This window comes from Dioscorea cayenensis, chromosome 5 (assembly GCF_009730915.1).
Source record: "Dioscorea cayenensis subsp. rotundata cultivar TDr96_F1 chromosome 5, TDr96_F1_v2_PseudoChromosome.rev07_lg8_w22 25.fasta, whole genome shotgun sequence".
Lineage (NCBI taxonomy): Eukaryota > Viridiplantae > Streptophyta > Magnoliopsida > Dioscoreales > Dioscoreaceae > Dioscorea > Dioscorea cayenensis.
In genome coordinates, this window is record NC_052475.1 from 22,718,155 (window position 1) to 22,740,376 (window position 22,222).

At 36.7% G+C, this 22,222-nt stretch overlaps 4 protein-coding genes across 4 annotated transcripts; 2 read left to right on the forward strand and 2 right to left on the reverse strand.

Moving 5' to 3' along the window:
* Positions 1–17: 17 nt before the first annotated feature.
* On the reverse strand, positions 18–2,063 carry LOC120261829 (pentatricopeptide repeat-containing protein At3g46790, chloroplastic-like). The gene is given in 2 exon segments (XM_039269825.1): positions 18–442; positions 445–2,063. Coding segments are annotated over 2 exon segments (1,821 nt in total). The 5' UTR covers positions 1,978–2,063; the 3' UTR covers positions 18–154.
* A 1,696-nt stretch (positions 2,064–3,759) lies between these two features.
* Positions 3,760–14,979, forward strand: LOC120261401 (histone-lysine N-methyltransferase ATX4-like). Its single transcript, XM_039269284.1, has 23 exons — positions 3,760–4,884; positions 4,991–5,046; positions 5,114–5,324; positions 5,762–5,860; positions 5,990–6,058; positions 6,144–6,209; positions 6,297–6,388; positions 6,499–6,591; positions 6,846–6,981; positions 7,214–7,298; positions 7,393–7,492; positions 7,606–7,730; positions 8,399–8,544; positions 8,640–8,744; positions 9,021–9,085; positions 9,372–9,573; positions 10,275–10,355; positions 10,433–10,489; positions 10,572–10,661; positions 12,530–12,616; positions 14,115–14,189; positions 14,293–14,393; positions 14,586–14,979. Exons 1-23 carry the CDS (start codon positions 4,018–4,020, stop codon positions 14,674–14,676), a joined length of 3,099 nt encoding a protein of 1,032 aa, XP_039125218.1. The 5' UTR covers positions 3,760–4,017; the 3' UTR covers positions 14,677–14,979.
* A 389-nt stretch (positions 14,980–15,368) lies between these two features.
* LOC120259899 (probable F-box protein At5g36000) lies at positions 15,369–18,255 on the forward strand. The gene is given in 9 exon segments (XM_039267358.1): positions 15,369–15,630; positions 16,257–16,459; positions 16,549–16,593; positions 16,710–16,877; positions 16,962–16,981; positions 16,983–17,010; positions 17,148–17,318; positions 17,393–17,500; positions 17,586–18,255. Coding segments are annotated over 9 exon segments (1,086 nt in total). The 5' UTR covers positions 15,369–15,373; the 3' UTR covers positions 17,672–18,255.
* Positions 18,053–21,388, reverse strand: LOC120259900. Its single transcript, XM_039267360.1, has 4 exons — positions 21,250–21,388; positions 21,064–21,105; positions 19,265–19,428; positions 18,053–18,254 (listed from the first exon to the last, which is right to left on the reverse strand). The coding sequence occupies exons 1-4, from the start codon at positions 21,320–21,322 to the stop codon at positions 18,237–18,239; spliced, it is 297 nt and encodes a 98-aa protein (XP_039123294.1). The 5' UTR covers positions 21,323–21,388; the 3' UTR covers positions 18,053–18,236.
* Positions 21,389–22,222: the final 834 nt, after the last annotated feature.

A 22,222-nucleotide genomic window follows, 5' to 3' on the forward strand; every position in this document is an offset into this window, starting at 1 on the left:
ACATTGTATTAAAGTGTTCAACCATGTATTTAATGAAACAACATCTCCATGAAGTTGAGTATCATCGGGAAATGCATTTGTATTAGCTAGCAATAAAAATTTCACATTTAGATATAAAGAATAATCATTAACTTCAAACAATCTCTGCTTCACTTCACCAGTAATCTCCACATGAACATAGTCCATTCTTGAAGTGATGATACCTATTGACATCCCTGACAACAATCTCCCGCCCAACAATCTTTGAAATGAGCTTGATAACCACATGACAATCTTCACACACTCTCAGGTTCTTGGTCACCAACAACCTACTCCCCGGCGGTGTGCTAATGAGCCCGAAGGCGATTGCCAACCGCTCGCTATGGCTCCGCACCATGTTCCTCTTCTCATCGTCCTCCACATCATGAAAAACAGGCATCGTCTCCGCCTCGTAACCAGCCTCTATTTCATCAGCCCTTCCAGTCTCTCCAGCTCATCATAAACCTCTTCAGATCTTGGATGAGATAAATCCCCGACGACGAATGCATGCACTTTGTTCTTCACTTCAATCCAACTGCATGCAATGCTCTTCTTCAATCCTCTCTCAGTCATCATTTTCCTCACTTTAGCAGTGCCTTCCCATTTACCAACTTGTGCATAGATGTTTGACAGGATCACATAGTTCCCAGCATTGTCAGGCTCCAATTCAATCAGCTTCTCCAGTGCTACTTCTCCTAATTCCACATTCCTGTGAATCTTGCAAGCATTGAGCAGAGAACCCCACACACCAGAATCCGGTGTCATCGTCATCTCCCCGATAAGTTTGTAGGCTTCATCTAGCCTACCAGAGTGGCCAAGGAGATCAATCATGCAAGTATAATGTTGTGGCAATGGCTTCAAAGAGTAATCACCCTGCATTGAGTTGAAGAACTTCCATCCTTGATCCATGAGACCACCATGACTGCAAGCTGATAAAACTCCAACAAATGTGATATGGTCCGGCACGACTACAGCCTCTTGTTTCATTCTGTCAAACAAAGCAAACGCCTCATTAGCATGCCCGTGCATTGCATACCCGGCGATCATCGCGTTCCATGAGACGAGCCTTCTCTCCGCAAGCTGTTCAAAAAGTGTCCTTGCAATCTTAAGCCATCCACTCTTCGCATACATGTCTATGAGTGCAGTCTTCACTTTGTCTTGTGCTTCGAAGCCTCTCCGCCAACTGTAACCATGAATTTCTCTGCCTCTCGGCAACGCTGCTACATCGGCCGATGCTGAGACAACGGTGACCAACGTCGCGACTGTAGGCGCGACACCTTCTCTAGCCATGTCATGGCACAAAGAGAGTGCATCAGAAGGGTGTCCATTCTGAGAGTAAGCAGCAATCATAGCATTCCATAGCACAACATCTCTTTCGGTAATTCTATCAAACACTTGTCGTGCATCATCAACACACCCACACTTAGCATACATATCGATCAGCCCAGCGCCAACGAACACATCCGAGTCCCACCGCGAGCGCACCACATGCTCATGAATCTCCCGACCAACTTCCAGCGCAGACAACGCCGAGCATGCCTTAAGGACAAACGGGAACGTGAAATTGTCCGGCTGGAGGCCGGCCTCAACCATCCGGTAGTACAACGAGAGCGCCATTTCATGAGGCCCTTCCCACGCGAAACCACGAATGAGGACATTCCAAAGAAACACATTTCTCTGGGGAATTCTATCAAACAGGTTGTAGGCATCACGGAGATGGTTACAAACGGAGTAAAGGTTGACGAGCTTGGTGGCGAGGATTGCGTCAAAGCCAAGGCCAGAGAGGAGAAGACGCGCGTGGAGTTGCTTGCCGGGATCGATGGCCTTGCGAGAGATGCAGGACTGGAGAATGGAGGTGTAGCGAGAGTAGGTTGAAGAGCAATGGCGAAGAGAAGAAAGCAAGTAGTGATGATAATAATAAGGTCTGGTTCTTGTTGTGAAGGAGTTGAGAAGAAGCATGGAATGTATTGTGAATTGGATCTGAGTTTTTTACTTTTTTTTTTTTTTATTTAGATTATGAGACCTTCACTTTCAAGTTTCAAACTCTAATCTATTGTCATTGTTTACATGTCAAGGATTTGTAATCTATTTGGAATGTCACCTTTTTTTTTCTATTTTTTTAATACTTTAAATGTAGAATAACGATTGTTTGGTTTATTAACATCTGTGTACAAAATGTTCGTTCTAATAATGATATGGATTTGAATTCTATGAAGAGTATAGGTTAAAAAAATTATTAAAAAAATATTTTAAAATAGAATTATTGTGATTATTTGTCAAAAATTGGTATAAGTTATAATAAAAATTAGATATATTATAGTTTTTCTCTTGTAAGAAAAGTGAGTATTTCATTTTTATTTTTAAAATTTGATTTTTTTGTCTTGTTATTTTTTTGGACTTAGATCCATTGATTGGTTTAATAAAATAATTTTTAAATATAAAATGATGGAATGCATGTTTTCTTAACAATCATTAGCTCAAATTTTAGAAAGTATGTATTATTAAAAAAATATAAACTATAATAAAAAAATATTATTTAAATGAAAAAGTTTTGAGTTCAGAGAACACACGAAAGCATCTAATTATTTTAAAGACTGTAAAATAGAAGGAAAAAAAAAACTTACCAAGAATATATACGTATCTACAATTATGATGTTCGTAAGTAAATATACAAAACTATGTAATTTATAAAAAAATAAATAAATAAATAAATCATGTAACAAAATACTAAGTTAATTAAATTAGAGTACTTGTGAGAACAGAATATGAAAAAAATCAACTTTCTAAATAACTCTAGAACCACCAAAAAAAATCCAAACCGTTAATCCATCAGTCGTCGTGTGCATGAATTTGGCGAGGCGAGTGGTTAACAAACATCTCATTCACAAAATAAAAATGTACCAAAATCTAACTAAAAAACTTCAAAGACTAATAATTAAACTTCAAAACAGAAAGAGAGAGAGAGATAGAGAGAGAGAGAGAGAGAGAAGGAGAGAAGAGAGAAGAGAGGTAGTGTAAACATCAACGAAGAAAGCAAGTGAGAAAAAAGATCACAAAGAAAGATGATATATCCATACAAAATAGTAAAAGCATTAACGAGCACATGCCAACACCCACAAAGCTTCAATTCACATCACAAGAGAGAGAGAGAGAGAGAGTAAACAAAGAAGATATCAACCACAACAACATCCAATTGTTAAAACTTAAAACCTCAATCAAAACGTAAAACTAGTCCGAGTGAATCATGACCAACTTCAATACCATCCTTCCCCAACTCCGCAACACCACCGCCATAAACCCGGCCTCTCGCCGGCGGGGGAAAAAAAAAGCAACTCAAATGTTGTGCTAGTACTAACAAATAAAAGAATTATTAGGATGAAACAAACAAAGCTCACTTACTAGAACTCCAAATTGAGAAACACTTTTAGTGACTTGTGAGCCCAAAAAAATCACATTAGTTGATATGATGGTAATCATATATATATATATATATATATATGAGTGAACTTGAATTAAAAAAAAAAAAAAAGCTAAGCTAAACTTGAGGGGATTTCATGAGTTTCCCTCCATTTCCCGCCATGGCAACGTGATAGCTAACTTGGACCCAATTTTTAAGTTCGGTTCCAAAAATTGGAGCCAAAAACCCAGGCGAAATTGGAATTGGAAATTAATAAAGAAATATATAATTAAAAATATAGGCTCCAAAAGAAGAGGCTTCGTGTTGGCTGGTAAAACAAAAGAGAGAGAGAGAGAGAGAGAGAGAGAGAGTCATATGATATGATGCTCATCGTCTCCGTGGGTCTTGGAGAAAAGGACCTCTTTTGCTCCATCACTGAGATCCCTCTTCTCTTCTCTTCTTGATTCTACCCAATTTGGGAGCTAATCTTTGGTGAAACCCTTGTAATTTGATCGGTGAATCTGGGGTTTGGGTGACTTTTTATTTAATTTAGGGTTCTGCATTTGGAATTCGAGGGTTTCGAGGGATTGGGAGGTGGAGAGATGATAATTAAGCGGAGCTTGAGGGCACAAATGCCGAGCTTGAAGAGGTGCACGGCGGAGGGGCCGTGTTGTGATGATTCCGATGTGGAATCGAGTCGACGGAAGAAGCGTAGGGAGGCGGCCGAGGACTGGGGGACGTTTCCGCTGGAGATCCTTGGGCATGTGTCTGGCACTGGGATCCCTTACCTACCGTTTGCTGCCGCCGTGGACCCGCCTTGGCATGCTGACTTCTTCGTTGAGGAGAGGGCTCCGCCGGCCGAGCTGGTGGCGGCGCCGGCGCCGGCGAGGCCGCCGGTTGTGCGGACGTCGAGAGGCCGGGCTCAGGTGCTGCCGTCCAGGTTCAATGATTCGGTTCTTATTGATCCGTGGAAGAAGGAGAAGCCCAAGGCGAAACTTCGAGACCCGGATTTCGGCTTCAAGGAAGAGAAAATCGAGCTGAAATGTAAGAAATCAGTGCAAAAAGTTGCCAACTTAAGCTATTTCGAGCCTAATCCATCGACGTTCTCTGGTGAGGAGGAGGAGTGTTATCGAGCTTGCCGGAATTTAAGTTCCAAAAAGAAGTATTATACTTCGCTTAGTACTCTTACTTCGCTTCACGAGGATGTGGCTGGAATGGAAGAGCCACTGGGTAGTAATGCTGATTGGAAGCATCAGAAACAGAGTTTGGAGCAGAGGAAGGATTTCTTTTGGCCGCAGGACTTCGGTTTGGGGGATATTGTGTGGGCAAAGTCAGGGAAGAAGTTTCCTGCTTGGCCCGCCATTGTCATTGATCCAATGCAGCAAGCACCGGAGTTGGTCTTGAATTCGTGCATCCCTGGTGCCATGTGTGTGATGTTCTTTGGCTACTCTGGTGGCGGAAATGATAGGGTAGGGTACTTAACTTCTTGAGTTTTGTTGGTTATGTTTTTTTTTTACATGTTTGATCTCCTTGTGGGTTTAAAATTGTTGATTTGTGTAATTTTTTTTTAAGCAGGATTATGCATGGGTGAAGCAGGGGATGATGTTTCCATTCATAGAGTATCTTGATAGGTTAGTCTTATTGAAGGCTATCTCACAGTGAAGTGGGTCATGGTTCTAAATTGCTTTTTAATGACAGGTTTCAGGGCCAGACACAGTTGCACAAGAGCAAGCCCAGTGATTTTCGGATGGCTATTGAGGAGGCATTCTTAGCTGAGCATGGTTTCCTAGGAACCTGCTTGGATGAGGGGAATACGGCTTGTCAGCCTGCATACCATCAATCTGTTCCCAGGGGTATCCAAGAGGCTACTGATTCAAATCAAGAGCAAGAATGCCAATCACAAATCCAGGCAAGAAATTATTTTAGATTTATATTTCATACATTTTACTTACTGTAGCTCTTTGGCCTCAAAAAGTTCGAATATGTGATCCAGGCTCAGAAAAACTGGGCTAGCCAGGTTTTTCTTTTGTTGCATGGTTTATTGATCAGGACGCCCCTGTAGTCAATTTGGCGGCCTTTCTGATCCTTCTCTTTGGTTATTGTGATGGTTATTATAACTAATCGAATCAAATATCTCAAAATTCCTTGAATTTGAAAGAGTTGAGTATTGGCCTTATTGGCCTTATTTCAGTTATGTACTCAGATATCAGTCCATTGATGCTGGTCATCACATTTTGTCTTTGTTCCGAAAGTCTATTTAGCTTAGCAGTTTTACTTTTGTATTGATGTGAATTCTACAGTGTAAGATACCTGTTTTTACAAACATGTTTAAGTTCCTCAATGTAGGCTGTAAGCAGCTCTGGACAACAATGTGAAAGTTGTGGGCTGAGTCTAAAGAAAAAGAAGCGTGACACAGAACAATTACTCTGCAGACACTGCATGAAGGTATTATTATGAAACATTTCTCCAGGAGTGCATTGCAAGTGTGTTTTTGCAGCAGTTCTGTTATTCTTGAAGCTGTTAGTTGTGATCTTCTCCTAGAGCTTCTCTAATGCCATTACACTTTGTTTCCAGCTATTAAAGTCTAAACAGTATTGTGGCATTTGTAAGAAGATTTGGCATCATACAGATGGGGGAAGTTGGGTGAGAGTCCTGTTGCCATATCTTTCATTTTTTTTCTCTGTTAATTTAGAAATATGGTCATATATGAGCTGGGCTTCTTATTTAGGTGTGTTGTGATGGATGTCAAGTTTGGGTTCATGCAGAATGCGACAAAGTATGCGGTAACCTTAAGGTATGCTTTTAAATTATTGCTTTTGAATTCCAGTTGTGCATTGTCATCACAAGTGTTAAATGTGCGTTTTGACACTTCTTGTGCCAGGCCTTGGAAAATGCCGACTATTTCTGCCCTGACTGCAAAATGAAATTTAATTTTGAATCATCAGATACTGAAAAGAAGCAATCACAAGTTAGGTATTTTTTCTGCCCTTTAAAGTGCTCTCTACTTGGTATATTTTGCTATTATCTGTGTAGTTGAATCCTCTCTAGTTATTTCTGAGCCTTCATCCTTATCTTCTGAACAGGTTTGCTAACAGTAATTGTCTGGATTCTCGACCTGACAAGATTACTGTCTGTTGCTTTGGTGTTGAGGGGACATACTTACCTGAACTGCATGTGTAAGAATAAAGATCTTGTGACTTTAGCCAAAAGAAGAGTCATATCTTTTAACTAGTAATTATTTTTGTTGGGATTTACTTTAGTAATTCATGTCGGTAACTACTTATTCCATGTAATTTAACCTGTTCTAAATATTTGTTCCCAAACAAACCACTGAACTGTTTTCATTTGCCTAAATGGACCAATTACCTTATGTATATTGTGATGGGTTTTCGAAATACTTAGAAAGTAATGTAAATTTTATGTATGGCAGGGTTATATGTCGATGCGGTTCTTGCAATTTACTAAAGCTAACACTAACTGAATGGGAACGGCACACAGGTTCCAAAAGTAAAAACTGGAGGACTAGTGTTAAAGTTAAAAGCTCAAAGCTGGCATTGGGAAAATGGGTTTGCACTTGATACTTTTATTTTTTTTTCCCTTCAGTAATCACATGGCTTTATCAAGCAATTCTTCTTGACATAGTATTCTCATCTTATGTTTCTCTGGACTTTTCCATACTTCTCACTCAAATTATTTATCTCATTATCGGAACCTTTCAATATTTATCTTACTGAAAGCATTCATCTGATACAAACTCTTGCCTGTCTAATCTAAACCTCAACCTAATGTATGGTGCAGATAGAACAGTATAATGCATTTGCAAACCATTCTAAGCGGCCATCTCTAAAAGTACGCAAGCAGAAGCTGTTTGCTTTCTTACGTGGTAGGTTTTATCTTGGTAATATTTGACGTATAAAACCTTCATTCATGATAGTGATAGCTTTAAGCTGATGTGGTTATAATGTCATGTTTGGCAGAGCCATATGACCCTGTGCTTGCTAAATGGACTACAGAACGTTGTGCAATCTGCAGATGGGTCGAAGATTGGGATTACAATAAAATTATTATCTGCAACAGGTATGGCCTCTTGTTCATTGGTCTACCCGGGGGGTAATTTTGGATGTTATGAAGTTAGCTCATTGAGAATAATTTGACTACTTGATAATCTACAATTTTGTATTTGATTTCAGATGCCAAATAGCTGTCCACCAGGAATGTTATGGCGCAAGAAGTATACAGAATTTCACAGCTTGGGTTTGCAGAGCTTGCGAATCTCCTCAACTCAAGAGAGAGTGTTGCCTTTGCCCTGTTAAAGGTGTGCCTTCAAGCTGGGTTTGGTAGTTCATTTTATGTTCATTTTACAGGCCAAATTGCATGTGATTGCATTTAGCTCTTTGTGATCTTTTTATTATTCAATGCTACCCAAGTTGTCCATATCTAACCCAATAAAACCCTTCCTGATCTGTTACTATGATAGTTTAATGAGGCTTGGGGCCAAATTATTATTAGCCAATTTGATTTTGGATCAGATTGTAAATCGTTAAAAAATTGCCATCTGGTTCAAGCCAATTTGACTTGATGGAATGTCGGAGGTAACACTATCCTATTGATATCATCTAGTTTCATCTAGAAGTAGGAAAGGGCAGGTCAAATGAAATTATGTGTATCACCACCAGAAGTGAATTATTGACTAGGCTTCTTTCCAAACCTTTTACTTCTGTCTTTCCTGAATATATTCCTTATGAATTTGATTTGGATTGTTCTTAATGAAATTTGATTTATATTATGTGATAGACAAACAGTATGACACTTGACCTAATCTATTTTGAATTATTGAGAATCAAGTTTGGATTTTATTCTGGTTACCCTGTTCTCTCTCTCTCTCTCTATATATATATATTGGATTTGCCTAACCCTACCTTATATATTTGCTTGCGTTCACAAATATATCTTTTATCCTTGTTCAATTTGACATTCTTCCAGGGGGTGCTCTAAAGCCGACAGATGTTGATACATTATGGGTCCATGTTACATGTGCGTGGTTTCAACCTGAAGTTTCCTTTGCTAGTGATGAGAAAATGGAGCCTGCTGTTGGTACTTATAACATTCCACCCCAGTCTTTTTTGAAGGTTAGTATATGATGATGTTACTTATGAAGGTTTTTATATTGTTTGCCAAAACATCATTCAACTTGTATCACTGCTGTCTTTATGTTTTTCTGTAGAGTTGTACAATATGTAAGCAGATGCATGGTGCTTGCACACAGTGCTACAAGTGTTCAACGCATTATCATGCAATGTGTGCATCAAGAGCAGGATATCGCATGGAGGTAAACACTAATAATTTGGTTAATGATATCAAAGCTTTTTTTTTTTTTTAATCATATTTTTGATATTCAAAATGAGTTTTATGAGAATCTATTCATGTCTAAACACTTAACATGGGCACTGAGTTGAAATTTAAGTAGTAGATTCACTTCTTCGTGATGTTTCAAGAATATAACAATTACATAGTATTTTTTTCGTTTTTTGGTGTTGAACCTATCAATTCTCTCGCTTTTTTTTGGTCCGTGGCTAATATCTGAGTCATGCTTAATGCGCTGCAGTTGCACACCTTGGAGAAAAATGGGAAGCAAATAACAAAAATGATCTCTTACTGTGCAAACCACAGGTGAGAGTCTGCTTATGATTTTGGTTAAATCTACTAAAATACTCTTTTATCCCTATAGTTATTTGGCCTTAATTGCTTCTATTTTGTCAATATTGTTGAGATTTAAATTTTGAGCAGCCAATTAGTTTGAATATTGGAAGGGGACATCTTTATACTGCAAACCTACTTTGCATCATCAATTGAAGTCCAGTACTTAGGTCATTTTACGGGGGTTTATTTGGAAAAACAGTCTGTGTAGTTTATCATAAGTTTCAACTAATGAATGTATATCCTGGTATCTTTGCAGGCCTCCAAACCCAGACACTGTATTGATAATTAAGACCCCAACAGGGGTCTTTTCTACTAGAAATTTGCTTCAGAATGATGTTAAACAGACTGGTACAAGGCTAATTAGGAAAGATTTGCATGTAGACACACCCTTTCCTACTCAAAAATCAGAGTCTTCAGCTGCTGCAAGGTGCTTGGTTTACAAAAATGGAGGAACTAAGGTGTGTATACATTAGAAGTTGGTTTCTCCAAATTCTCTGAAGAAAACATTTGAGCTGCCAAGTCTTGCAATTTGTCCTTTAAATTTGCTTCTGCATGATTTATTTGTTGCTACCTTAACTGAGCTGAAGTAGTAGTCTTAATTGCTATTCTCTGACCACAGTTAATAAGTACTTCAATCAAATTGGATTTGATATCTGAATTATTGACGTCTGTTTTCAAATGTTTAATTACATCTTGAATAATGAGTTTGATTGATGTGTTATTTAATAACATATTTATCAACTAGAAGAGATTGAGATCATTGAGAATTGAGGATACTTTGAGATTATGTTGGTGTGTGATGGCTAATAAATTGGTGCATAATTTTCAGGTCTAATACACATCTTGTTGCATATATAAATTAGCGTAGTATATAGATTTCATTGATTCTTCAAGTGCTGTGACTTAAATTCTGTTTTCCCTATTTTCTTGATATTATGTGCAAAATGGTGGATCAGCTGTTTGGTTCAGAAGTTTTCCACTTATTTAAAGAAGTGATGCTAGAGTTCTTTTATGAGGCATCACCTGTCATCGTACCCTGTGCTTTTCCATTTCATCCTTTGTAGTCATTTCAATTTTCTTGATGCTCAAGACCATCTTTCTTTTTTGACCTCTATGCAGCATTCTTCTATCATCATAGTTCCATGTCTTTCTTTTTCAGAGAAAAGAAGCTATTGCCCACCGAGTGATGGGGTCTATCCATCATTCTTTAGATGCAGTTCAGAGTCTGAATGCACCTAAGGTGACTACTTTATTTGTCTGTTTTAGTACTGTTACACTGGATCTTTTATGACGTAATGTATTGCTTCTTGTTTACAGGAGGAGAAGGATCCAAGATCATTTTCAACATTCAGGGAACGTCTATGCTATTTACAGGCAATTGCCCAGCCATCATAGATTTGTTATGATCACTGAATGCTGCCCTATACTAATCAGTTTATTTTTCTTGAATGTCCAGTCAACAGAAGACACTAGGGTTTGTTTTGGTAGATCTGGAATACATGGATGGGGTCTCTTTGCACGCAGGGAAATTCAAGAAGGAGAAATGGTATTCCTAATAATAGTGTATCTCCTTGTGCACCTTTTGTGGTTGTTATGTTGTTCTCGTCAAGTTTTTGATACCTAAAAAACCATAGCTAGTAGAGATGTTTTACTACAGAAGAAAAGTTAATCTGCTCTGATTATCGAGAGTTCAATGAATTTGATGGACTTGGGTAAGCAAGCTTTAAAAAATCATCATTTCACTGGCAGGCAGATGTGATGCAGGCCAATTGTGTCTGATCAATTATCCGACGCACCTATAACCTTTGGCCAATTGTGTCTGATCAAGTTGGACATTAAAATAATGGCTTTTTTATGCTGTTATTTTGTCTTTGTTTTTATCAATGAACTGAGGGATGAACTGCTTTCTGGAAGAGATGAAATAATGCTCGTGCTTATTGTGTATGTTCAAGGAGTTATGACTGATACATATTCCTTAATTCTCATGTATATTTACCGTTACCATCGAGATGTTATGCTTATCAACTATCTAGCTACCCTTAACCTTAGACTTACCAAATCAGTGTATGTTGGGCCAAGTTGCTTCCAAGATGTCCCAGTTGGAAGAAGTGAGTCTGCTTTTATGTGGTAGCTGGTAGGATACCGATATTATTAGAGAGCCTTATAGAAACAAGACTTCTCTTACTATATCGATAAATGCACTTTGCTTCTTAATTTCCTGGAAGAAATTCCTCAAGTATATGGGGCATCAAGAATTGTAGGTATACCCATATTTGGGTAATGCAAAGAACTAAGCCCTTGTTTGCCACTAGTTATACTAGATATTCTTATAGTGATGAAATAGGATACTGTATATTTCATTTTAGAGGAGCATGAACCATAGGCTGAGCTAATTGAGGCAATTAAGATGATCAAGTTTTGTGCAAGCATTTATATGATCAATTAATGTATTGTATGTCGGGGGAGGTAATAGATTCTATGCCTGTATATCCATAAAATATCGCTGTAATAGGAGAAGTATAGAAGAGTAATTATTAAGTATTCAGGCGAAGAGAATATCAATAAAAATTCCTAAAACTGATGCATCTTTCTGAACTTTTCTCCAGATTTTCAATAATTTCTTAAAAATATGTAGACTAAAGAAAATATTACACAATCTGAAAATTCCTATGGACTTTGGGCTTGTTTAGTTGGAACTTTAGTTGACATGAGAAAATAAGACTGCTGTAGGAGCTCTAGAGTACTCTACCATGTACTGAGATTGATTGTCCCTTGAGGAAGGGAAGAAACTTTTAGGAATGAGCTTTCTATATTTCTCAAGTTAATTCTAGTTTTTATAATGAAGCCTGCATCTATTTATTAAGATTACAATATTCTAAAATAAAGACTCTTCTTGCCCAAAATAAACAAAACAGGGTCATATCTAAACAAAAATAATGACCTGGACCTGCATTTAAAATAACAAGCTAGATGAATACCATATTAAAAGATAATCTTGGTGTATGATCTGACTGCTGATACGTATTATGTGCCTTTTGATTGTTATTCATATATAGCATCGTAAAACAATGTTGGGCTTTGTTTGAAAGAGATTGTTCTGTCCTCCTTTCATGAATTATTCTGTGAGTCACTCTGTTCAAACTTTTCAATCAGAAAAAAGTCTGAAATTTTTGCATGCCCATGCATGCCAGTCAATTAATTTTGCTCCTATTAGTCTTTTTTTTTTGTGCATATAACTGCGTGTCTTTGTGGGAGATTTAGTTTTGTCACTTATTTTTCATGGTCACTGATTTCTTCTTATAGATTAAAGGACAATATTTGTCAATGTAATTTGATGTGGCCTCAATCTTTTGGTTTATTCTTGCTAGAATATGAAATGTTCTTGATTCCCTACATAAATATCCTGATCATCAGGTTCTTGAATATCGTGGTGAACTGGTGAGGCGCAGTGTTGCAGATTTGAGGGAGGCACGCTATCGGCTAGAAGGAAAGGATTGCTATGTGAGTTCATGTCTGCATTTATCAGTTATGTTTTAGTTATTTGAATGCTATGACATGTGCACACACACGTGTATATGTATATCTGAAAAAGTGAAACTCCTAATCATTGTCTGGAAGTGATTTAAATTTTGTAAAATTTTGTGTCTTATAATGATTTATTCCACAATTTTGATATGTGAAGGGAAGGTTACTTTTCTCATCTGAATTCTAAAGGGAGCAAAGGAATTAGAAGTGGTTAAAATTCTTCTTTCTTCCCTCTGCTTGGTTATCAAATGAATGAAGCAGGGGTTGCCTCTTCCCCATATTATCTGATGTTTACTGACATTTTACATTTTCCATCTTGGGGTGGAAAAACTATAAATTGATATTACCATAACTGATAATATCTTTTCTCTTGTTCATTCTTTCGTAGTTGTGTGAATGATATTTTTGATATAAGTCACTTTGGGTGGATAAATGTTTTCTTTTGCATGAATTTGAACATTTTCTATGGACTGTTATTCAACTTATGTCTCAAGCTTGTTAATCCAGGAAGAAAGACATTTCTTCCAAGTGTTGCTAGTTCATTCATATCTGATGTTTTGAGAGAGTTCATAATATGAACTTTTTTTCGTATTTGTTCTTGATACTTTAATTCGGAGGATAAAGTCATAATTATCCTGCCTAGTCAATAAGTTTATGCTCTACTTTCTTATTAGATGCTCTATGATTTGCTTTTTCTCAGCATATGTCCCTCTGATACCTGTGTTAAACTGATTACACTTTGATACAGTCGGATATTTTTACCATTACTCTATGGATATTTATGGGTCATCTAATTACTATCTACACGTAAGAAAACTGTGTGATCATGAGATGGATTATGCACCTACTCAGAAGTGGCATTCACTTCCTCTTCTAGCAAACAAGTAATTTTGTAGTAAAAATCTGATAGAAAATCATTTTGCAAAAATGATTTAAGTGATAATTAGAAAGTTATTGGCACCGAGATGTTTAACCAATATTTTGATCCTGCTCTTGGGTAGAGCCGTTAGCGTTTCCTGTCATAGACTTGGATTTTTTTTTTTTTTAGAGCAATGACCATTCCAAACTGAGTGCAGTACTGCCCTTTGACACATGTTCTTTACTTATGAAGTGCATAGAAAGAGTTGAAGATCAATCTTTTTCTACTCCGTAAAGACTCAATCCTTGAGCTTATTTGCTACATTATAAGTTCTTCATTTTCTGTTTATGGTGCAAGTCATAAGTAATCATTTCTTTCTTCGTGTTATAGAGATTCTGTAAAACTAGTAATCTAATACTAGAGTCCTTCTTGTGCTACCACTATATTATTTTTTTATCTAGTTTTTTATTTTGTTATGTAGACTCAAATCTGCTTTGAAAGTGTTGGGTTTTAATCAATAAGAAGCAACCTGCTGGCTATTCTTTTTGTTCTTTCTGAATGGTGAATTGTATCTTTCCTCATATTTTTCTTGAGAAATTTGTGTTGTTATTGCAGCTTTTTAAAATCAGTGAAGAGGTGGTGGTTGATGCTACTGATAAAGGAAACATAGCACGTCTGATTAACCACTCGGTGAGTAAATTACTTGAGATGAACTTATGCAGAATGATCGCTAGATGCACAGTGCTGGACATGATTTTTTATATTTCTGAAATATCTGTGGACTGTGATGCAGTGCATGCCGAATTGCTATGCTAGGATTATGAGTGTTGGTGAGTTTGAGAGCCGGATTGTACTTATAGCCCGGAGAATCGTTCCTGCTGGGGAAGAACTAACGTATGACCGTTATCTTTACTACAAAAACATAATTCCTCTTATCCTTTATTGATTTATGCCCGTGGTGCAAAATCATCATCCTGCTGTTTGGCATCTTAGTAAAGGATACTTGAGTATGTTGTTGATTAAAGTGACAAGTAATATTGTGGTACTTGTTTAACTTCTGATTTCCTAATTTCCTCTTTTTCGCAGTTATGACTACTTGTTCGATCCTGACGAGGCTGAGGAATGCAAAGTTCCTTGCCTTTGCAAAGCTCCAAACTGTCGAAAATATATGAATTAGATTGTATAGTAAGTACTATCAATTCTTTTTCCACATGGAGCCATTCTTCCACAACACCAACCTTCTTCCTAAATTGAGATTAATTCTGTATTTTATCTTTCATTTGTTAAGTCAAAAACAATACCAAATAAAATTTTTAGTTAATTTTGCACACAGAAAGGTGCCATTGTTGTAAATTGCTCAGAGTGTTGTAAGAATCAGTTGGAAAGAGCCCCCTCCAAGAGGAGAGGTTGCTTATTTAATTTCTGTGGCAGTTTAATGAAATTTGTTAGTATAGAAAGGGGAAGAGATCACAGGGTTTCAATCAATGAAACAATCTCAATTCTTGGTTAATTTGGTTGTTGTATTTTAAGTTTTCTTTTTGTTATTTAATGTGATGTCTGGTTTGAGTGTTATATTGATTAGAATTTTGTTCATTCTAAATTTTACAAATGAAAAATATGGCAGAGAGTGAATAAGTGTTAATTCTAAATTTAAATGTTATAATAACAAGAAATTACATAATTTAAGAAAATTAATTTTAGTATAGAAAATTACTAATAAAAAAAAATAACCGTTCGGTTATATTTACCGATGTACCCTCGCATGTTGCTATAAATTTCAGAATTCAAATTCAAAATCTCCAGATTAGCGCGCCTATAAATAGTGGTCTAGTGGTGGGATGGGGCTCTCGCCATCTCGCTACTCAGGATCTCAAATGGCAGCGATGGCGAAAGAGAAGGAGATGGTGGAGATCCAGAAGAGAAAGCGGAACGATGGAGGAGGGACGCCGAGGAAAAGGTTGCAGGTGGGAGAGGCTGGACCACCACCTTTGGTTCAGAGGCCAAGGAAGACAGAAAGCGAGAAGGCTTTCCGCAAAGTCCAGACGAGGACCAGGCGGCTCACCATTGCTTCATGCACCTCGCCTGGCGCCAGCACCACCAACTTCCTTGCCCCTCACTCCAGCTTCATTTGGTATGGATCTCCCCATTGCTCTCTTTTCTCCATGTGATTCTACATGTTCATGCGCGGTTGGATTAGTTTCAATTTCCTCAAGTAGTGTGTTCTCCGATTACTTGATTTCTCTCGTTGATTGTCTTCGTTTTAAATGTTATGATCTCATGATCGGATCCAGAGCTCTATGAATTTGTTAGGATTGATTAGGGTTTGAAAACAGCATTAGTTACCTCATTTCTTGTGGATCTTACTGGTGATTGGATTGATTTCTAGACTTTTCTAATTATATAGGCAACGATCGATTCAAGGATCTCGTGATTTCGTTTTCCCGATCTTTCCACGGATTTTTTTAAGAGAAATTTCATAGTATATCAATTTGAAATTTCATTTCTCGTTCAAACTTTCAGCTCGGATATATATGCTTCTCTTGCTCTCATTTCGATTTCCTTTTTGAAAAAAAGAAACGATGCTTTCTTTTCACTCTTCTCCCGTTTTAATTTTCAAAAACTTTTCAAAATAATAATAATAATTCGTTATTCATCTGGTCCCTGTTCCTGAATCACCCTCGCGGTTCTTCCAACGGCGCGAAACCAATTATTAAAATAACATTTTAATTCAAATTATGGAAATCAATGGAAAAACAGGTACGATGTTGACACGTGGACAGAGGTAGCAAAGTACTTAGACGGAAAGAGCCTCGTGAGCCTAGGTCTATCGAACCGCTGGTTCCACCATCTGATCATGCAGGAGAGCATCTGGCGTTACGCTTACCTCCGAGATCTTCAAGTCCCTCTTTCCCTACGTCCCCTTCCTTTCCACTGGTCCAATCTCTACGCCTCCGCTTTCGGTATCCTCCCATCCCATCCATGCCGTCCACGTGTCTTCATCATCTTCCAATATGCTGACACGTGTCCACATGTGTTCTCAATTTCTCAGACGGCAGCCACTCGTACAAGTTCCGGCAGCGGGAGAGACACATCGGTGACATTTTGCAAACAAACCCCTACTATAAAGTCTTCATATTCAGTTTTCAGGGTTGCGCTAGCTAAATATAATCATCGGTGACTAATTAACGGGTTGATGTGCCTCGGGATCAGATTGGATGAGGATCGGCGCGTTCTTCTTCGATTCCCCGGCGGCTTTGCTGATGGAGACGCTGGCGTTGCCAAGGAAGGTTCCAGAAGCTGGACATGATCCACAGAAATCAGTCATGGCCTCAGGCGCCTTCGTCCTCACCAACATCCGCACCGGGATCTGGATCGCCGGTAAAATCACCACGCTCCATTTCCCTTCTCCAACTTCCTTATTTTCTCATCACCATCCAATCATCCATGAAATCACTGTTTCAGATCTGCAGCTTGTCCGTTGTCCCAGTCTGCAACCTTAACACCTGCGAGGGTATCTCAAATTACAACCGCATGATTTACCACCAACATATAAATCTCTAAAATCTCAGGGACTTTAGTGAAATTTATTTTTTTCTTTTTTTGCTGAAAACTTCCAATAAAGATCTGCCACGTGGTATTTGAATGCAGGAACTATGCAGATACTGGACACCCGAGCAGCGGAGCTGTTCCTGGAGGAGGGATACCAGAGCGGGAGCTGGGACTATGTAGAGATAGCATCCCATAAGATTGAGAAGCATTCCAGCACTGCAACTGGTGCTATCTTTGATCTAAAGCACTTGCACTCTCCTCACTCCGTTGGTACATATTTCCACCCTTCTCTTCTCTTCTCTTCTCTTTTCCTTGTTGCTTGCTAAGTATTATCTCAAAAATAGGAGTGCTGGATGTGAAGTCTTGGATGGGCAAAGCTGATGATTGGCAACCTAAGGCCAGTATTTGTCTCAACGCTGTTGCTGTGAACACTAACCTGCAGCACAACGATGGTAATGTATTTGTAATGTATGAATTTGTGTGTGAAAATATATATCTAAATACATTGTTGAGAAATGGGAATGCACGTGCGAATAGGGCTACACGTGAGATTCGAGGTCATGCGCAGTGGGGGATCAGACGGAGATGTGGTGTCTATAAGGATCTCACAGCAACTGATATAGGTCCTGCTCTTTCTTGTCCTCCTTGCAATCGCATTGATCTTTTGCCTTTTCTATAATTGACATTTTTTTTTTTGTGGGAATTATCCCTTCCATTATATAGCATGTAAATGATGGATAATTCAAGCGTCTGATTTTGTGAATATCAGTAATAATTTTGTTTTTAAACATACTAGTTTCTCAAACTTGGAAGTAAAAAAGGGTAGTTCCCCTTTATTATTTTCATTGTTTGAAAGTTGAAACCCATAATAACTTGGGCTTAGATTTATCACCCTGAACACCCTGAACACAATAAACCCTAGTGTCATGGACATCAAATTTGAGTTTAATAGTATAAAAACCTAATGTTTAAATCACATGAATTGAATATGAAAACTGGGGGAATGAAATCAAATATAAAACCAAGGGGCTTCCATAAAGATATGTTAGGCCTGAAAAATATAATCAAACTCATAATGTGTCATGTAGTGGTATTTGTTCTAGGCAGTCTAAATCCCATGTGAACAAGCTGCATAATATTATTCCACAATTTGTCAGCCAGAAACAATTGGCTTCATTTGAAGCGAGACTAGAAACAACCGCCCAGCTGCAAGAAAGAATTAATTCCCATCAGATAAGTATCAACATCAGTAAAGAGTATAAGGGTTTTAATTGAGAAAACAATAATTATTATAAACAAGGATGGTGAAAATTATGATAAGAAAAAATTTAGAAAGGTTTATGCATTATCAAATTGTCCTCTCATTAGATCATGGTCATAAGCTTGACTGTAGATCATTTAGTACATTACATAAGTAAGATGTTCCCAAGGTTTCAAAATAGTATTAACAGAACTGTAAGACAGTAGAATTTGTCCAGGATCTGGAAATGAAAACCATTAATGACTATTGACTAAAGCAGAAATTTTACTAGCAAGTTTCATGAATATAAAGAGAAATAATTAGAAAATCCAGTTACCAATCGTAGCCAACTATCCAGAACAAGTGTTTAATGGCAAATGAAGTTCTATCAGGCTTTTCTACCACTCATCATTTAATAATAAGGTCATTGTTTCTCTTTCTAAATCAATTGGTGTCTGTATGTCAGGAATGTGGCATGGTTGTGATTTTTCTGCTGGCAATCAAGCAGAGTTTATTTTTTATTTTATTTTTAAGAAAAGGCTCATAAGACTAAGACCTCAATCAGGGGGCGATACTGAACTCACAAAATAGATCACCAAGGAAAAATCTAGAACAATTCATATTGTTATTCAAACAAGAATGTAAAGCAATTCAACAAAAATATTTCATACATGTTAGACCTAACTGTGTGAATCACCAAGGACCGCTTATACCTATTTATTGATGCTAGTTAAGTGGGGTAAGGAAGCTTCTTAAATTTTCTCATTGAAGATTAAAAACTGAAAATATAAATCTTTGGTCTCATAGTATCAAGTTATTGATGCTGAAGAAGTAGTCTATGTCCTGCTTATGGGTGAAGTAGAAACATGCAAGATTAGCAAATCCTAGTATCAGCTTAATTGGTGGCCGAGGAATTCAAACCATTCACACAATCTTTATGACCAATCTTAGAAACCTTGGAAGGGACTCCACTTACCAAAATAGCTTCTATCTCTTTCTCAGATACAGGGGTTCGCTTTGGCAGTAGTGATGCCTGCCCTCCTACAGCTGTATTAGAAGGTGCAGCAGGAACATCTGATTTGAATCTATAACTTGGAGCCCGGCCTGCCAACGATGATGTTTGCTCTTTTGATGATGAACCTATAAATATAAGACAATTTACACAGATAAATACCATCACTTGAAACTGAAATTAAGTGTTGCAAAAGTGAGTTGCAAGAAAATGAAATTAGATAGAAAAGATGAAAAAGAGAGGAAGACTGATCAAATATAAACTACAACAACCATAACCATGACTTTCACTATAGAACTCAAACAGAGACTCTAAAATTACTGATCAAATTCAATATTTAAAAGGATAATTCTTCCACTTGGAGAAACAGCACATGTGAAAAAAAAAAAGAAGAAAAAAAAAAGATTACATGTTAAGCTTGCTAGCAAATGGCAATGCCATTGGTTTTACAGGAAAGATATAATAACCTGAGCGTTTTCATATAATAGTCATTCATAACTATCTAAAATTGCAATGTGGGAGTACAAAGATGGGACTTGATAGATTCCATAATTATAGCTTTTGTCAAAAGCTTAAAAAGTGAATTAGCACCAAACTAATTATGTATCCATCATTTAACACACTTGATGAAGCATTAGCTAATGCCAAGCTATTATACATCCTCTACTTTTAAATTAGATGATCCCCATCACACACCAAGCATTATCATGCTTATTGCGATAAAGTCCATCTAAACTTCCATATGGTTTAAGAAAATTCTTGAAATTTTTTTTTATTTCACAACAAGCACTGAGCAACAGTATAAGATCAATGAAACGAAGATTTTCTCAGACCTTTTATCAGATGAAAGATATCAATTGTAGAAAACAGCATTAAACATTTACTGAAATAATTTTTTTTAAAAAAAAAAAACTAAACATTTACAACAGTCTATATCTACAAAAGCAAAGAATACACCACAACAAGTACCATAACCAGGATAAATAAGAGGAATGAAATAAATCGAAAACAAGCAATTTCCAAATCCCTGAACAATTCTTCGGAGATAAATGTTTCCAATAGCAAATCCTAGCCCCTGTTCTACTTTGGCCTAATGATAAAAACTGTGTGATAGAATGCAAGCAAAAAATTTCCGTTCAACGATTTGCCCTAATTTCACAATTCTTCGGAAATAAATGTTTCAAATAGCGAATCCTAGCCCCTGTTCCATACACACTCTTTATCCGATTTTTGGCCTAATGATAAAACTGTGTGATAGAATGCAAGCAAAAAATTTTCATTCAAACGATTTGCCCTAATTTCACAATTCTTTGGAAATAAAAATTTCAAATAGCGAATCCTAGCCCATGTTCTATACACACTCTTTATCCAAACCATGGCCTAAAGTTAAAACTGTGCAATAGAATGCAAGCAAAAAAAATTTCGTTCAATGATTTGCCCTAATTTCACGCATATCTATACAAAGGAAGTAGGTAAACATCAGGCTAACCTTTAAATAAGCATGCATTTATCTAAAAAGAATTCCTTTTTCACACCTCTAAATCTCAAAAATCTCATGTAACATGGATCAAATATAAGAAATTACAAAGATGAATCAATTGCCAAAGCCTAAAAGCATTCAAGTTCATTCATAAATGTTCTTAATTTCCCAAACAAAACTACAAATCGACTATTACCCTAATTTTTGAGCCCAAATCAATCCTACAATTAGATCCATCTAAAAAAATAAAATAAAAAAAAAACCCTAATATCTGAAAACATACCAAATGGAGAAAACCCCACTTGCTCTGTAGATTTAGACGAACCTGAAAGAAACGAAAAATCAAACAAAAGAATTAGAAGACAATCAGAGCTGGATGGAAATCATAGATTTGGGCAAAACAAAATCAATATCAAAATCAAAATCAAAATGAAGATATTAAGAAAGAAAAAAGATCAAATCAGAAGACCAGAAGAGGGTTTGGGATGCCTCTGAGGGAATTTGATTAGAGGGATTCGCTTCATCGCTTGCGTTGCAGACATCGCTGCTTCTCTCTTCTTCCCTTTCTTTTCCCTTTTCTTATTCCTTGTTCTTTGGGGTTTTTTTTTTCTCTTATGCCCCTGACAATTCTCGAAATTTCCCCACATTTTATTTTTAATAATTTTATTTGTTTACTGCTCCTCAACATGATTTACCAATGGTCACTTTTTTCAATTAGCCTGTGTATTTGATTGTATATATATATATATATATATTAGGAATCAATGCGTTAAAGAATTAAATGTGTATACGTTTCTTCTCCATTAATACCTTTTTGTTATATTAACAATATACACCATAAATCCTATATGTAGAGTTCTGATATGTGTTTGCATATACAACTATTTTAAATATTATAACTCTTTTTCTCGTTATATTATTTATTTATTTTATTTTTATTTATATGTCACAATTTTTTTTTAGTTTTTAATATATATATACTAGTTTTCTAATAAAAAAATTATTTCAAAATATAAAGAGTTGATAAATGAAAAATGCAGCGAGGCATCATGATAAATTTTGAGATATTATTTTGACAAAATCAACGCTAGATTGCTAAAATAGTATTCATCTTATCAAGCATATTGACCAGAATTGTAATACCCTGAACCTGTGATTAACTGTTGGAAAATATATTCAGGGTATTACTACAGTTGTAGTAAGAATTTTCTACAGAGTAATCTTGTTGAGAAACCCCAAGTGGAAATAACAAGGACCTAAGTGTAAAAGTTTATAAAAGATTTTGGGTTAAAGAGTAATAGAAAAAGGATTGATATAAAATGTTTCTGGCATCCAAGGACTGAAAGGTAAGATGGAAGGGATCTTTTTGAAATATTGTACTATAATCCAAGGACCATTGGATAATTTAAAAGGATATTTTGAGAATACTATTTTGTAATTCA